At 50.4% G+C, this 17,093-nt stretch overlaps 1 protein-coding gene across 4 annotated transcripts in view; it reads right to left on the reverse strand.

Annotated features, from left to right (window-relative positions):
• The window catches only part of LRRTM4 (leucine rich repeat transmembrane neuronal 4), a 218,044-nt gene extending 201,182 nt beyond the window's left edge, over positions 1–16,862 (reverse strand). For 2 of the 4 annotated variants that reach the window (XM_054000717.1, XM_054000716.1), the window contains exons 1-2: positions 16,100–16,862; positions 12,578–14,124 (exon numbers count right to left, since the gene is read on the reverse strand). In XM_054000717.1, the coding sequence (XP_053856692.1) occupies positions 12,578–14,124; positions 16,100–16,103 (1,551 nt within the window). In that variant the 5' untranslated portion in view covers positions 16,104–16,862. Of the gene's footprint in view, positions 1–12,528; positions 14,125–16,099 lie in introns of all 4 variants that reach the window. The other 2 variants (XM_054000715.1, XM_054000718.1) reach the window with 2 other exon arrangements.
• Between the last annotated feature and the right edge of the window lie 231 nt (positions 16,863–17,093).

Raw genomic sequence — 17,093 nt, forward strand, 5'->3', positions numbered from 1 at the left:
CTCCCTCTTTAGCAGCCCCGGCTAAAACTGTTATGGATTTATTTAAAGTGAAATTTCCTAGTCAGAAATCATCCACAGGAAACATCCAGCCACGGGAACACTCCAGGGGTGTGGCTGGTCGGGTTTTCCTGGGAACAGCCACCTTCCAGGGTGCAGGTTTGCGTTTTAATGGGGGTGTCAAAATCCTGGGGTATTTCTGGGAAAACAAGATGTTCACAAAACCTGTCTGGTTTTGGCCCACAGAGACAATAAATCTCCTCAGTCTTCTGACATCAACTTCACCTTCGGCAGTTTCTCATCCCAGATTAAAGGGGGAAATAAAACTGGATCAATTGCTGGACTCCTCAAGGATTTTTAATGAACTCTCCACAAGCAGGAATTTTTTAATTCTGCAGGACAGGACAGGCTTGGGGTCTTTGGAAAACACCTTCATTTTTCCCTCACCCAACTGCCAAAATCCTAAATTTACAGAAGCTTTTGAATTTACTTATTCCAGAATAAACCTGATCCTTCCAGAGCCTGTTTTTTATGGGTATGGAGTTAAATAATCATCAGTACATCCCCACTGGAACAGGAAAAGCAAGACTACAGAATTCCGTGTGGGTGAGGACAAAACCTCCCCACATTTGGGGCCTGGGTGGTGAAAAAGTCTTCTCTTCAGGCTGTTTTTGGACAGCTGATATTTGATAATTTGTTAAATTGCTCTGAATGGGAAAGGAAACAGCTTCCACAATTCCCACCAATCTGAGAATGTAATAACTGATTACTGAGCTTGGTTTACAGCGATTTTTGCATGCATGAGACTTTTGGTGACTTCCACCTTCATGGGAATGTAGATTGCAGCACTTTAAATGGTATTTAAATGGTATTTGACCTTAAATGGCATTTCATAGCAGGGAAAAACACCCATGCTATCCCCTCAAGATGAGGGTCAGTGTTCCATGGAGAGAAATGTGGAGATGCCATGGGCTCGCAAAGGGCTCTGGCTTTTGGTCTAAGAGAGCTGAAGAGCAAGTCCATGAAGGGAAAACCTGGGAACAGGGCAGGACCGAGGCACGGACTGGACTGGACTCAAAACAGGATGAAAGGAGCGGGAGAAGTAGAGCCGAACTGGGAATTTCTTACAGCAGCAGGGATAAATGCCGATTTTCCTGGAATGATTCCATTAAAATGGGATTTCGCTGAGGGGCAGGAAGGGGCTGTTTCCATGTGCAAATCTCCACATGGGTTTGTGGCCGCGGGGCTGGGGAACACACACAGCTCTCCTGAGCCACGGATTAAACCCCAGATTCATCCTCCTCCCACGTGAGCTTAATGCCACGCTGGAGAAAGGAATGATTTTAGCAGCTGGACAAGTTATTTCGTGCTGTGGGGGTTATTAACCTTTGGAACAAATTATCAGGGAAGGAAGAGGAGTTTGTTCTGTGAGTCCTCAAGTGGCTCTCTGGAGGCACCTTCTAGTGCAGAGAAACACTGGTGGCGCAAACAGCGAAATTTCTCAAGGTGGGTGGATGGACAAGGTGCCAAAGCAGGTGGGGAAGTGCCTCTGCCCCACTTCCATTTTTGATGTAGACTCAGAAAATCCTGGAATGGTTTGGGTTGGGAAGGACTTTAAAACCCACCCAGTGCCATTGCCCTGGCATGGGCAGGGACAAGTTCACCACACCAATACATTTATGAGACTCATGGCAAAATACCGAGGAAATATGAAATTTTTCCCTACTTTTCTTTATCGCCTCCATGGAAAACTCATTGTGACAACATTAATTCCAGTTCCTCACCTTTTACAACAAAACAACAGTGTCCAGACCTCACTCTTGAAAATTAATAGAATAAATTTGGAAGCTAATCATAAATAGAGAGAGGTTAATGAATTCCTCAGATTGCTGAGGAATTTATGCACGCTGGGACCCTTAATGTATTCAACAAAGCAATGGCACCAAAGGAAATGCCCATAGATTTTGTTTTCAAATAAAAATCTCTCATAATTCGAAATCGCCAGTGGGCTCCTTCCTCTCCTGATTTGTACAATTTGTGTTCCCACTGCAGAGAAGCCACGCTCTGCCTTCATTTGCCTTCACAAGTGACATTGATGTGGCTTTTAAAGCCAGCAGCCTAACAAGTGATTTAGAGGCTCCGAGAAAGAAAATTATAACTCTGGGGGAAGAAATGGCTGCGGAATTTCCATTGAAATCATTCGATTTCACTCCGGGGATGAGGCAGCACCTGAGTGGCTGTAAGTCAGTCTCTGTTGCATCTGAATATAGGATAGGGTTTAAAAGCACTAAACAGCCTTGTGCTAATGCCTCCCCAAGACAAAGCAGAGCTCTTCAGACTGGCTTTTATGGCAGGAACAAAACAGGCGCAGCTGGAGGCCCTGGGGGCTCCAGACAATGCTTTTCCCTTTCATGCTGCAGCAGCAGCCAAACCCCAACCCTGTTCCAGAGCCCCCACAGAGGCAGCAGCAAAAGGCAGGGCACCCCAGAAAGCGGAGGGGAGGGCAGGAACAGAGAGGCAGGAGGGATTTTCAAAGGTTCAAGGACCGGTTTCAGTGCTCAGGTTCTAATGAAAGTCAACACGGCCTTGCTTTGCTGTCTCCTTTTGAAGCACAACAGTTTGTGATGAAGAGAGCTTTGCCTGCTCACAACACCTTACAGCAGAGTTTGCAACAGCTCCCAAGCCCTGCGGCCTCATCCTGGATCCTCCTGCCTGCCAAACTCACAGCAAGGAGGGACATGCTCCAGTCTTGGAAAGAAGGGTTGAGTTTCCCATGGAGGAACTTTCTCCAACATGAGGAAGCGGCCTCAGGTTGCACCAAGGGAGGGTCAGGTTGGACATCGAGGGAAATCTCTTCCCCAGAAGGGTTTTCAGGCATTGAACAAGGGCGGTGGTGGAGTCTGCATCCCCAGTGGGATTTAAAATCCATGTGGATGTGGCACTTGAGGGCGTGATCAGTGGTGGCCTTGGCAGCGGACTCGATGATTTTAGAGAGTTTTTCCAACCTAAGCAATTCCATTTCAATTTCCAATCTTTTTGATTCCACTATTGAGTAGATCCTTGAATTTTGCAGAGCCCTGGACCGTGCCAATCAGCAGGACACGTCCCAGCACTCCGGAGCTCAAGGAACTGGTGTGGTTTCCTTGGATAATTGGAAGAGGAAGGAGGATCCAGAGCAGCAGGCCAAGCTCTAGCCTGAGGTTCTTCTGCAAATTAGAGCTGCAAACAGCTGCAGACCCACATTAAAGGGGAGCAGAGCCTAATTGCCCAGTGGGATCGTGCATAATGCCAGCCAGAGGGTGTTCCCATTCCCATCCTTCCTGCCTCATTCCCACACACTCCAGACAGAGCTGCTCTGAAGCTGGGGAAGATCGGGAGGGGAGCAGAGAGAAGGGTACAAAGTCTTGACCAGTGTTCGCAGCATTTTCTTTTCCACCCTCTGAACTGTAACTGGGATTTGTTTCCAGAGCAGGTGTGATCCCACCAGGTTGTTCTGCCTTCTTCCAGTGACTGCACAGCAAAGCTGGACCTGGTGATTTAAACTGCCTTTAATGGCTTTGAGCTGGAGGGTTCATGGATGGGATATCAGAAAGGAATTCCTCCCTGGGAGGCTGGGGAGGGGCTGGGGTGGAATTCCCAGAGCAGCTGTGGCTGCCCCTGGATCCCTGGAAGTGCCCAAGGCCAGGCTGGACGGGGCTTGGAGCAGCCTGGGACAGTGGGAGGTGTCCCTGCCATGGCAGGGGTGGCCCTGGATGGGATTTAAGGTCCCTCTGACCCAAACCATTCCATGGCAGCAACAGAGGAAAACGATGTTCAGAACACCAAGGCTTCTATTTCCACAAAATCTTGGATGCAACAGGATAGATGGAGGTAGAATGATGACTAAAATATGTCAGTGTTTATTCAGAGCGCCCTGTCACGAGTGTGTACACGAACCTCCTCCTCCTCCCTGACCTCTGGAGCTCCTGACCTCCCATCCTTAAATTAAAGGGATAATGATGAAAAGCACTTCTCTCCTTGTCCTGTAATGTGAGAAGTGCCTGGCAATTAAGCAGCCTTTGAGGATGACACTGCTGATTATTTCAGGACAATCAAGTCCCAGCAGAGAAATGGGGTTGGAATGGGAAGAGCAGTGTCAGAGGCACAGTTAAACAATGGCTGGTTTGCCTGTCATTCCCAACAATTATTGCAGGAGGGGGAGAAGGAAAACTATTTATAACCTGTCAATCTCCAGAAACCACAATTATGATGATTTAATTAACACGTGGAGAGGCTTTAGGCAATCACATCCTTCTAAATTTAAGAAGCAGCACATTTCAGGCCCAAGACGATTTAGAACATTAACGAATGCTGGTTGAACCAGGGCAGGAATTTGATGGCCTTGTTGGTTCCTTTTAAAGCATCCATCACGGCCCAGAGATAATCCAAATGGCTGTGGCAGTGAAGGATGGGAGCAGTGAGGCATCAGCAGGGCTTTCAGAGGCTGGTTTTAATGGGGACTGGCTGAAAACGAGCAAAGCCAGCACAACTCAAGTCTTTTCATCAAAGGCACCCTCAGTGTGTTGGAAAAACACGGGAAAATGGGGTTTGGGTGGATGAGAGTGCAAGACGTGGGGAGTGGGCCTGACTTTTCCACGGACACCTCGCACTCGGTGCCCAACAGGTCCTTCCTTGGCCCAGTGCCCTGGAGGCCTAACCTTGGCCTAACCTTGGGCTGAGCTGTTCCACCCCTGGGCTGGAGCACCCAAAACCAGGGTATTGCCAAAGGATTCCCAAATCCCGGGCTGCCCCACTCCCTGGCCAACTCCTCCAAGGAAAATCACACTTCAGGTCTCATTTCCTCTTTCTGGCTCAGATTATTTGCTGTGTCCTGTTCTCCCAAGCAAAAAAAAAAAAAAAAAAATTACTCCTTTGGTGTTTCCATGCAGTGATTAAACCTGGAATTTGTCAGCTGCTGCCCAAACACACATAATTCTTGCCTTCTTTCACCATCTATTGTTTTTTAAATGGATTAACACCCAAGTAACATAAAGGAAAATCCCACTTCTTCCATATTTCACCATCAATTGCCTCTTGATTGCATCAACAGCCAAGTAACATAAAGGAAAATCACACTTCTTTCATACGATAAGAAAAATCTTAACCACAGTTTACATGGGGGAAAATAAAAATTACAAAAAACCTCCTGCTCCATAAGGGATTCTTTCATTCACTGCCTACCAAATGTGGGAGACGGGGATTGCCTTTCCCACCCCGTGTATTTATTCCAGGAGCAGGTGGAAACACTGGCCCCAAAGCTTTGTACCCCACTGTAATTCCTGAGCTCTGCCTGCTGCCACGAAGGATGTGCCACGTCCCTTCCCACTTCACAGCCAGCTCGTTTCCCTTCTGGCACAACCCTTCTGCAGCTGAAATGTTCAGGCAGGAAAGATTCAGTGTTTTATTTGACTAGAGGACTCACAAATCTCGGGTTAAAATCAAGAATAAAATCAATTTTCTCCGTGAACAAAATACATGCCTGTACAAGGACACAACATCAAAGGCCTCCCTAGATCATGGTCAAATTGATCATGTTGGTTTTCCCCACAGCCTAAACACACAAATATTATTTTTCTTTTTGTTATTGTTTATTTCAGAGGAAATGGAATAAAATTGTGTTGGTGAAAGAACAGGAAAAAAAAAGGAACCTTCAAAGCAAAGAGATTTTGATATGATGTAGGCACTAAAAGTCAGGAGAACGTTCCTTATCTCATGAGATTTGAGAGCTTAAAATATGAATGGAAAGGAAGTCCCACAAAGGATAGAAAACAAAGCAGAGAAGCTCCAGCATCCTCACAAAGCCTTTTTGTAGGAATTTGCCCATGGATGGAGACACATCCCTGGACCACAGAGCTTTGAGGAGACTCTGCCTTGCCAGCACCCGAGAACTGCTCCTGCTCCAGCCAATTTCATCCAAATGTATCTAAAGAACCCCAAAATAAATCTATATTTGAGCTAAGGAACAAAAGGGGAGTTTTACTGCAGCTCGATATGCACAGAAGGTGAGAAATCTGAGATAATCAGCATTTTCTGGCCTTCCCTTCCTTCTTCTTGGAATTCCCAATCCATTGCCCATGACACCACCACGACCGATCGATCTGCCAGGAAGAGATTCCTATTTCCTTGTAAATTAAAAAGGCAAAGGCAAAACAAATCCTGCAGGCCGAGAAGCCAGCGTTGCCAACAGCCTCTGATGTCGTCCTTTCCCTGTGTGCTACAGCTTCAACAAAGAAATTCTGCACTGGGGCCAGAGCTGACGACTCCCTGGAAACCCCTCAGGGTCGAGCCCCTCGCCGTTTTGCGGAGGTGGGAAGATCCAGGGGTGATCTGAGCCCACGTGGCCGCACAAGGGGCAGAGGTGAGAAAAGCTGAGCCGCGTCAGAGGCGTCTCTGGCCGCAGCCAGGTCGGGGCTGGAACACCTGCCTGGGAACCACAGCCCGGGCTGCTGGCAGTGCCGTGGGCACGGATCACGTGGAGCTCTCCCGTCGCAGCTTCACACCCCGGGTTGCACCCAGGAGCGAGGGACGCACGCTTCCGAGCGCTGGCAGCTCCCACCGGGACAGGCTGACAATTCCAGTGGTACCACGAGCACCTCCAGGGAAAGCTGGGGTCTGGACCACAATCCCAAGGGATTTGAAGCCTGTGGATGTCTTCTGCATCCAAAGGAATGTCCAGGAGCAGAGCAAACCATCACAGCCCTGGTTATTCCTTTTTATTCCTGGCCTGCTCCGTGCCACTGGAGCCACTGGATTTTGGGGAAGATTCCCAACATCCAGGCTCAGGTCAGCTCTGTTATCTAGGAGGAGAGTCTCAGGAACATTTCCAGCAGCAGGACATTTCCTAATAAAATTGTTTGCCCCCCATCCCCAGAGTGTGTCGTGTATTTTGTGTGTGTTCAAAATTAAACCCCGCAATTGAACAGATTCTTTCCCTAATTCCATGAGTGTTGTTGCTGCTGGCATAAGCTCCACTAAAATCTATTCCTTTCTCCTCCTTAGAACACTGGCGGCTCATCAGAGTGCAAGCAAAGGCAGGGGGAGCAGGGAGAGCAAGGAAAAGGGAGATGGAGAGGGAAGAGGGCACCTGTCACAATTCCAGGAGTGTAGGAATCCCTCCCAAGGAACATAACGGGAATAACAAGTGTCCTCCTCCCTTGTACAAAGCTCTTCAGTGCAGCAGCCTCTCCACTGGAGCACCCTCACGGGACATAACTTAAACCACCAGGGCTCTGGAAAGCGGCAGCATTTGGGGAAGTAGGAAAAAAGGTGAAGAGGAAGCAGAGGGAGGATGATCCCAGCTGGACATTGTGCCTGAGGCTGGGACTCCACAGTGCAATTACAGAGCGCTGTTAATGAGCTGTCAGCCTCAGGGCAAGACCTAATGGAGCAAATGCAGTGCCTGGACTCTGCTCAGGGAAGTTCCCAAGCTCAGGAGAATTTGGGAGAGGTGGATTCAGCTCCTTCCTTTGCCTCTGAGCTCTGCATTATCCCAGAGCAATCCACTTCCAAGGTCTGAACAGCACCTGTACCCCAAGCCCAAATTCCTGATGAGCTCCTCTCTCAGCCAGGCACCAGAGGAAGCACCGAGTAAGAGTTTCAGAAGTGTTCCACATCCTCCTGCATTTCCTTTCCAAATCTGCAGCCCTCAATTGCTGCAGGAGGCACAGCTGGCTCAGCTCCGCCGGAAACACGGCCAGTCAATTTTGGGAACATCTTTGGGAACTCTCACACTTTACAAGTGCTGAGCCCAGGGAAATTTTGCCCCTGTGCATTTCTTGCTACATCACTGGTGCCTCTCCAGCACACCTCCCCTTAGACTGGGGTTATATTTGCAATGCCAAGGGCAAATAAAGGCTCGGAGTGATAAAAACTGCCCCATCTCTGGAATGTCCAAGGCCAGGCTGGACAGGGCTTGGAGCAACTGTGGAAGGTGTCCCTGCCCATGGCAGGGGGTGGCACTGGGTGACCTTAAAGGCTCCTTCCACCCAAAACCCTTTTATGATTCGATGATTTCTAAAATGTGTCTTCTCTGAGCCCCTTCTGAGCCGTCCCTCCATGGGCAGAGCCCTGAGGAGCAGCACTGTCACCTTCCCCTCTCCTGGCTCTGCCCACACAAACCCAGGGCTCCGGACACTTCCCTTGGGCTGGTTCACCCTCCGTTCACAGCCCAACAGAAATCCAGGTTCCAGAGTCACAGAGGGCTGGGAGAAGAGAGGAGAGAAGGAGGCACAGCACAGAAGGGAGCTGAACAGTTCGGCTAACAGCGCTCGTCCTCCTGTGTCCCACAAGAGTCACGGGAAAGAACCCTGCTGCTTCGGCCCTGCAGTGAGCACGGAGGGTCAGTGAGGAGTTCCTGCTCTAATTCTCCTCACTCCTCACCTCCCCGGGGACCTCTTTGCCAAGTCCCACCTGTGGGATCACTCCCCTTTCCATTCCCCCGAGCTCTGGTGAACTCACACCTCAGCCATGGGGTCCTTGCTCAACATTCCTCTCAAACCCCTCTGGCTGATGATCAAAGGGAATGCAACCACTGCTCTTAAAAAAAAAAAAAATAAAATTAAAAATGTATAATTCAGGCAGTCCTTGAGTGATTTCTCCCATGTGGTCCCAAAACCCCCTGAGCTTAGGCTGAACCCCCAGGCACCCCTTTTAATGCTGAGTTAAAGAACTGGAACCTCACCCTAAACCCTCTCTGGAGATGGAAATTATTCTGGTTTATCCTCTTGTTCCAAGCAGCCCCATGATGTTTAATAAATAAATAATAAAACCAGCATGCCAACATTTCCCTTTAAATTAGGCTCAGAAGAAGGTCTGCAGCAGCCCAGCAAGCCTGCATACGTTTAATTCCTTTATCAATGCACTTCTTCCCAGTGGAGAGAGGGGAAGGAGCAGGATTCCAGCTGGAGGTGATTCCGTGTGTCTGGTTTAAAACGTGTGAACACGAGTGACACCCAGCCCTGTCCTGACTCCTGTGGAAAACACAGCAGAGCTGTCCCTGTGTGTGAGCAGGCAGCTGTTTATCCACGGGATGTGGCCAGGCATGGAGAAGGAGAGGTGCAAAAAGCGACCTCAGAGCGCTCAGTTCACACAAAAAAGCTGTTCACCTGTCTGCCTGTTGCTTGTTTTGTCCCTGCCAGCTGGGGAAAGGGGACAGCAGTGACCTTCCAGGAGACAGAAACATTTTCCTTCTCCCCACAGCACCTTCCAGCGAGCCATTCTCAGATCTTCTGTGAGTGTGATACGCATGAAATACAGAACACCATAGCTGGCTTTATGAAATCCCTTTTTACAGCTTCCAGATCTCCAGCAAATGTACAAATAAACGGGAAAGTGGGAGGGAGGGAGACGCACAAAGCAAATCCCAGGCTGAGGGAGCAGCACTCTGCTAACTGGATGGCCAGAGCCAAAATCAGGAGCATCCAGTTATTTCAGCAAGCCCTGCCAAGAGACTAAACAGAGGAGCACAGGCCAGGTGTCAGTGATTATAATCCCACTGCTGCCAAAGTCACTCCTGTCTGCAGCCAGCCTGCCTTTGGCTCCCTCCCCCAGCACAAAGAGTCATTCCTGAAGCAGGGACTGGGAAAAGCAGCCCCACAAAGCACAGCTGTACCTGCCCTGCTCCAGGGCAGCTCGCACCTGCGGGCCTCTGCTGAATGCTCAAAACCCCATAGAATTTTAAACCAGCTCCATCCCTGGAGCTGCTGCGGAGAAAAGAACCTGTGGAAATACCTCAGCACATTATTCCCAGGCCAGTTCTGCCACGGAAAATGAGTGGTTTATGGATGAGATGAGCTGGATGCTTCCACACCCAAGATGATCCCTGTGAAGGTACCAGCTCTGCTCGCCCGACCTCAAACCCCACCCCAGCACCCACAGCAGAGTCTGGTCGGGCACCTCGTTCCTTTCCCAGTTCAAATGGAACTGATCCATCACCCCTTCCCAAAATCACACCATTTCTGGACCCTCAGCTGCCCCCAGGCATGGTGGGAGAACACATGAAAGCAGACAATGCTTTGGAAAATACTGCTAAAAGAGGTAAAATCAATCAACTGCTAAAAGAAGTAAAATCAATCAATGAGTCCTGGAGCCTGCCTGCCCTCACACAGGTATCCAGGCACTCCTCTCCCCTCTGAGGCCTTCTATTTTTGGGAGAAACCTAAGGCTGAGCCCAGGGAATGAGCCAGGCAGCCCCAGGGGAGGATGCGCCTGAGCTGCATCACACCTGCACAAAATAATAGTTTTCCACAAGTACGGGTAAATTAGGAAATAAAGAGAGGTTCCATTTCCTATTTTTTTTCACCAAACACAAACCCTTTCCACCGTTGAAGACTCTACAAGGGATTTTTTTACCATTTTTAAGTGCTGTACAATGAATATCTCTCCTTTTACAAGTGGAACCTTGTAGCTATGGAGACGCAGAATGTCAAATCCAAGCTGAAGACAGGATTTCAGTGGGGGCTTTGGGTTGCTACATGTGCCTCCAACGATCTGCTTTCCAGCTCCTGAAGTCTTTATCATTCTCTATATTTTATTAGTCTCTAACAGTGTGCAAAGACCCACTGGATGTTCAATAAGGACACAAACACAGAGTGACCTGTCAGACGTGGCTCTGGGGCGTCCTGCACGGTCTGATTTACACCCAGGGCACCACAACCCCCCCCACCCCAGTCCTGCAGAGTTGTCATCGGTTTCATTTAATCCAAATTACACCGTCCTGGTGCTGCCACAGCACCTGGAAGCCAGGTGAGCTGGGGTCCCCTGGTGTTTATTGCTGTGTGCAGCAACCGCGGCCACCTGGGGGAATTGCACCACACTGACCCCACGCTGCTGCACCTGGGAGGACTCTTGAACCTCGGAATTGCCCGCTGTCATCTGAATTATCCAAATCCCAGTCTCCCAAACACCACGCCTGTCTTCTGAGATCCCAAATGCATTAGGGGTGGTGGTGCCATCACCTGGATCCTCAGTTATCACGTGTGCATTCATCTGTCTGCTTCCCACCACGCAGTAAATGAAACAACATTTCAGTCAAGCTAGTGAAACTTCAGTGGTGTTAGGGGACAGAGCCTTCCAGGCCAGATTAATGCTCTCTGTGACAGCCAGGGGAAATTCAAAATAACTTGAACATCACTCATTCTCCACTTGTGCTGGTAACAGAGAACAAACCAAACCGCACACCTTCATTCTACGTTTTCCCGGAGCAATGACAGGGACGTGGCAAGTGGTTCTCTGTTCTGAAGACAGCACTGCTCCAGAGAAAGCGACCCCAAACCAGGCATTTTTCTTCCTTCCCCTTAAACTCCACAGTTCAAAACCACCTGAGGACTTCAGGTGCCAAATATGAAACCTCTCAGAGGCGCCCCACTGTCAGAGAATGAAAACACTGTGTTTTGAGCAATCCAGATCCCAGAACTGCAGATCCCCCTCTGCTCATCTCCACCACACCTCCCACAGCACCTGGGTGCCAAAGCCAGGGCTCACAATTCCCGCAGCCAATCCCAGCCTGCACAAAGGGGTGGGAATAAACTCCAACAGGCACATGGAACATTCTCAGGTAGAACATCCACGACCAAGGAAGGAAAGTCCACCTGGTGCCACCTCACAAGCAGCATTAAGTGATCAGGACTGCAATGGAATTGTGCAAATCCTCCTCTGCCAGCTCTAAATAAGCAGCAGCATTCCAAGCAAACCCATTCCTGCATCCACAGCAGTGGAGTCATTGCCAGGAGAGCAACAAAGCAATTTAGAATTTCTTTGCAAAGCTGGACAACAGAAGAGAAGTGCTGAGAGCTTTTCCTGATTGTGTTTCCCGTGTTGCTGAGTCAAATCCTGAAGATTGTGGAAATCAACTCCAGCAGGGCTGTCTAAGCCTCTGCTGATCACTGAAATGAAATTAAACCCTCCTGGAATCCCCTTCTCCCAACCCAGATACTTGCAAATGTGCTGTTTGACAGAGGCTCACATCCAGAGGAGCCCCTGTGTTCCTTCTGCTCCAGGAAAACAACTCCAAGATCCTGCTGCAGTCCTGTTGTCCTCCCCTGGTTTGCTCCTGAACCAGATCAAAAATGCAGGAAATCTCTGGCATCATCATTAAATAGGCCACAAACCCCTCAAGATTTGATGTGGGGCCTGGAGAAAGGAGGTTTTCATATTTAGTTTTAAACCAGAAAAGGCTCATAGGCTCCTCTGTATCTACCAATCCATTAAAAATAGGATTTGGTTGTAGCCACAGCTCATCAAATGGGTGCAAACAGGAGGAGAACAACACTCCAGATGCCTTTATCACAGTTGTTGACTCCAACTTAATCGCTTTTTTAATAAGTCTTAATTATTCAAAATAATCACCATCCCTTCCCTGCCTGTTGTCATTTAACATGAGAGAACCCTCTACAGAGCAAACCCCAACGCAGGGAAAAAAAAAAAACCAAAAGCAAAATCTCATTAATCTTTCTAATAATATAGAGAGATACCTCAAGAGCTTCGAACATTTACCTCTCCTTCCCAGCAGCTGAAATGGTTTTAGGAGGATCATGGTTCATACCTCGCATTCCCTGGAGCCAGAGATGGTGTAGGTGCAGGGCCCAGATCCATTAACGGATACATCCATGGTCTCAGAGTTTGTTGGCTTGTAGTCCACGTAATATTCCTGCAAAGGGGAGTTCATTTGCCTCTCTGACTCCCGGGCCTTTTTCCTGCGCCTCTTCATGAGCGTGTGCTGCTGGAGCTGCTTCATGCTGGCGGGATAACGCTTCCAGGACACGTAGATGACCAGCAGGATCATGGCCACGGAGAGAAAGAGGGCCACGCTCCCCGCGATGATCTTGTGGAAGGACACGTGCTCGTATTCCGGCTCCACCGCGGGCGTGGGGACGTCTGCGGAAGGGCTTGGCATTGCAGATGTCGGCTGGTGGCTTTCCAGTTTGGAGACGGTGGGCCTGGGGATGAACACGGGTCTCTGGGGGGTTTTGGGAGCCTGGTAGGACCTTTCAGTGGCCACCACCTGGATTTCAGCACAGATATTATAGGTTTCCACGGCGTCGCTCACCTTCTCGCCCTGGATGTGTTTGGGGCCCGCACAGATCATGGTGCTCTCCTTATTTCCCTTGAAATTCTTAAGCCAATTAAACAGGGGGCAGATGCTTCGAGTACATTCCCACATATTCCCGGAGAGAGTGATGGAGATGAGCGAGATCCACGTGTTGATGGTCTCCTGAGAGATGTTGGTGAGTTTGTTGGAATCCAGGTTCAGCTTTTGCAGGTTGGGCAGGCACTGGAAGGTGCCGGGCTCTACCCCTGCGATGTCATTGCCTGATAAATCCAAGTTGTGCAAGGAACTCCAGGTCCACGTCAATCCCTGGCTGATGGAGCGGATCCTATTCCACTGCAAGTAAATGGAGCGGAGGTTGAAGAGCCGCGGGAAGTGGGCAAAATTGATCTTAGAAAACTGGTTGTGCTCCAAGTGGAGCTCCGTCAGCTTCAAGAGGCCGGCGAACGCGTTGCGGGACAAGCTCCGCAGGCGGTTGTAGCCCAAATCCAGGAAGTCGAGGTTGCGGCAGTCCTGGAAAACGCGGATGGGCACCGTTTTCAGCGAGTTGGACCTCAGGTGCAGGATCAGGAGCTTGCGGAGGCCCTTGAACTGCTCCGCCTGCAGCACTTGCAGCTTGTTGTAGGACAGGTCCAGGTTGCGGAGGTTGGGCACGGGGTGGAAGGTCTTGTTGTGCAGGTGGGTGATTTTGTTGGAGCTCAGGATCAGCTCCTTCAGCCGGCGGATCCCCTGGAAGGCATCCTCATCCACAGAGCTGATGTAGTTGTGGTCAAGGTAAAGCCATATGAGCTGATTGAGGCCCGCGAACTGGTGGGATTTCAGCTTCTGGATGCTGTTGTAGCGCAGGGACAAGCCCTGGGAGCCGCCGGAGATGTTGTGGGGGATGTCCCGGAAGGCGTGCGACTCGCAGTACACGATCTTGCCGTCGCAGCGGCAGTTCTTGGGGCAGGCTCGCTGAGCGCCCGCCAGCCCCGCCAGCAGCGCCAGGGGAAGCAGCCCCAGCAGCACCCAGGAGCCTCCCCGCTGCTTGATTACATGGAGACCTGCAAGATCCGAAAGGAAAAAGGGCCGTTGGAAAGCCTGGCAGGTAAATTACCAGATTACCGCGTCACCGGGGGCTCGGGGACAGCCTGAGCCGAGCCGGGATTTGGGAGACAACCTGTTTGCCTCCTGCCTCGGCTCTTTGTGGTGCAAATCGCCGTCCTTGGAGCGCCTGCCTGGCCGTCTCTCCTGCCCCCGCCACCACCAGGCTCCCTTGGTGGGGCTCAGGGTCCCCCAGGAGCAGCAGGAGCCTGTTCCCTCCCGGCTGCGCTCCTGTCCCCCGGCTCTCCGAGGAGCTGGGGTGTCCTTAGCGCTCCGTGCTGAGGTTTGAACAATAAACATATTTGTCAAGTCACTGTGCTGGATGCTCCATAGTGCTGGAGAGGAAATGAGCCAGAGCTTCTGCTCCTACGTGCTGCTCAACGTGCTCCTCAAGGAAAAGCAACTGCAAGTCTAATCCCCCCAAAATTACCCCAGAAAGAGTGAAATCTGCTCCTCCTGAAGTTTGATCCATCTTTATAACCTGTATTTATTGTAAAATGAGGCACTAAGTAAAGGTCTTACTTTTTGCGCTGAATGGTTCAGGTTTAAGAGTAGGTTTAAGTAAAACTCGTGAGTTTTATGTACCTAAAATACAAGAACAGATGCAGAGAAACGAAGTTCATCCATACAGAGACGTGTACCAGGAATGCTGGCACGGGACCCCAGTGCCAGGTAAAGGTAGAAGATGTATTCCTTTCAAATGAACCACTGCCTTAACCCATGTTCATTTAGCTCACCCACATATGGCTGTGAATACCTAAACAGTTATTAATTTGAATTAATCCAGCAGATGATGAAAATACCCACCCCAACCCTTCCAGATAGCAGCAAACACAGAAAGTTTAAAGGGGGGTGTTTCTATTTCTATTTCAATTCCCCTCTCCTGACTGATTTTAAGGGTTTGCCTTTAAGATGTCATGTTTGTCACACAGCAGCAGTGCTGGATGTGAGGACGTACGTAATAATTGAATATACAGAAGCCTGAATAATTATGAGAGGGCGTGGAGGGGGTGTCAGAACCCCCAACACCCATCTGCACGCCTGGAATAATTTTAGGGCTGCTGCCTCCAGAGTTGCAGTCTTGCTGAGAATGAAAATGCATTCTTCCAACAGGAAATATTTCAAGGGCTCATATCTCCTTGATAAATAATCACTTTATTATTTGTCACACACACACAAAAAAACCAACCCAGTGCTGCAGGTCTTTAATCCAATTTTAAACCAAGAGACAATCTGCAAAAATAATTCCTGATCTGGAATGCCCCTGCCTTCCACTTTAATGGGTAGATTTGTAATTTAAATCCTCATTTTTTTTGCTCCGTTCTCTTTGCCAGCAGCAGCCAGCTAGAAATATGTTCTCGCTGTTAGAGACTCGGGGGCTGGGGAGGGGGGAAGGAAGGAGGGGAATAAACCTGTCACACTCCGAAAAAACCCCGACTGGCAAATGACTGCTGGAAATGTAGCAGAGGTACCGGGGGCATCTTTTCAGCCTCTTCAAAACCACCTATGCAAGAAACAACTCCCCCTTCCCTCCCCTTTGCTTCCCACATCCTGCCAAGTGTTAACGGCAGCCCGAACGGCGCCGGGGGGATCGGGAGGCGAAGCCGGCAGGAATTTTGGGGTGTCGGGCACAGCCGCAGCTCCCGGTGCCCGTGCGGGGGTGGGCGGCACAGGGGCTTTGCTCCGGCCAGCCCCTCACTCGGGGCAGGAACCCACCCGTGGGCTCCACTGCGGGAGGAAAGGTGTGTGCGTGCCTGGAGGGGGGGACAAGGGCTAAAAATGCAATGGCAAGTGCCGTGAGTCACCTGGCAGCGGAATGCGCCGCTGGCTGCTGCTCCCGGTGCCCCCCCCGCCGCCACCGGCGAATAATCCAGCTGCAAAATCCACCCCGCAGCTGCAGCTGTGCCAGCAAACAAACCACAAAAGTTCACTCACCCATCCTTTTGTCATCAATAACGTCCTCCTTCGCCTTCCTCCAGCTGTTTTCTCCTCTCTCTTCCCTTTTTTTTTTTTTTTTTTTTTTTCGCTTTCCCCTCGCCTCTCTCTCTCTTTTCCAAAACCGGCTCCTTCGCTCTAAACCATCAGCATCTTCATGTCACAGCGCGGCTGCCGCTCGCCCCGCCGCCATCCAGCGTGCCTGCCAGGAACCCCACAAAGTTCCCCGGAGAGGACCAGCGAGAATTTTGGGGATGAGGAAGGGAAAGGATAAGGGAAGGGGTTGGGGGTGGGGAAGACAGGACGAAGGATGGGGGGAGTGTGGGGGGGTAGGGAGGGACTCTAAGCTCTGAGAGCCATTGTGGAAGTCATCAGAGAACCGGCGGCGTTAAGTGGCAATCGGCGAGAAAAGCCGGAGCGGGCGATGGAGACGAACCAACTTCTCTGGGAGGAAGGACCGAAGCTCTGCCGGCGCCTCGCATCCCTCATTCTGCCGCCTCTTGCCATTGCCGGGCACGGCGATCCATCCTCGTCCTGCTCCCGGAGCAGACAGGGCCTCCCGTGCTATGCCAGAGCCCGGTTCAGCAGCCCCGCAGGCTCGGTTTATCCATTTAACCGGTCGGGTTTAAAGTGTTTTGTAGCTGTGCTGAGAGGCAGCTCTCGTCTAATTCCGAGGCTTTCCAGAGAGCGGTGATGCTCCGGAGCTGGTTGGTGCCGAGGCTGGAGTTTGTGGAGCACCGAGTGCCCTCCACTGGAGAAAACCCAACGCGCATTAAGGGCTGAACAAGCGAGGCTGTCATGGCTCTGCAGACTTTGCTTCCCTCGGAAAAGAAAATTAAAGACGCAGCATTGCCTTGCCCACCGCCCTCCCCTGCCAGAGCCCTCCGTCTCCCCTGGATTATGGAACGTTTATGGTGTGGGATTTTCAGGCAGAGACGCCAAACAAAACATCTGCTTCCCTTGGGATTTGCCAACCTGAGCTTGCTCTAATCCA

This window comes from Vidua macroura, chromosome 28, assembly GCF_024509145.1.
Source record: "Vidua macroura isolate BioBank_ID:100142 chromosome 28, ASM2450914v1, whole genome shotgun sequence".
Classification (NCBI taxonomy): Eukaryota; Metazoa; Chordata; class Aves; order Passeriformes; family Viduidae; genus Vidua; species Vidua macroura.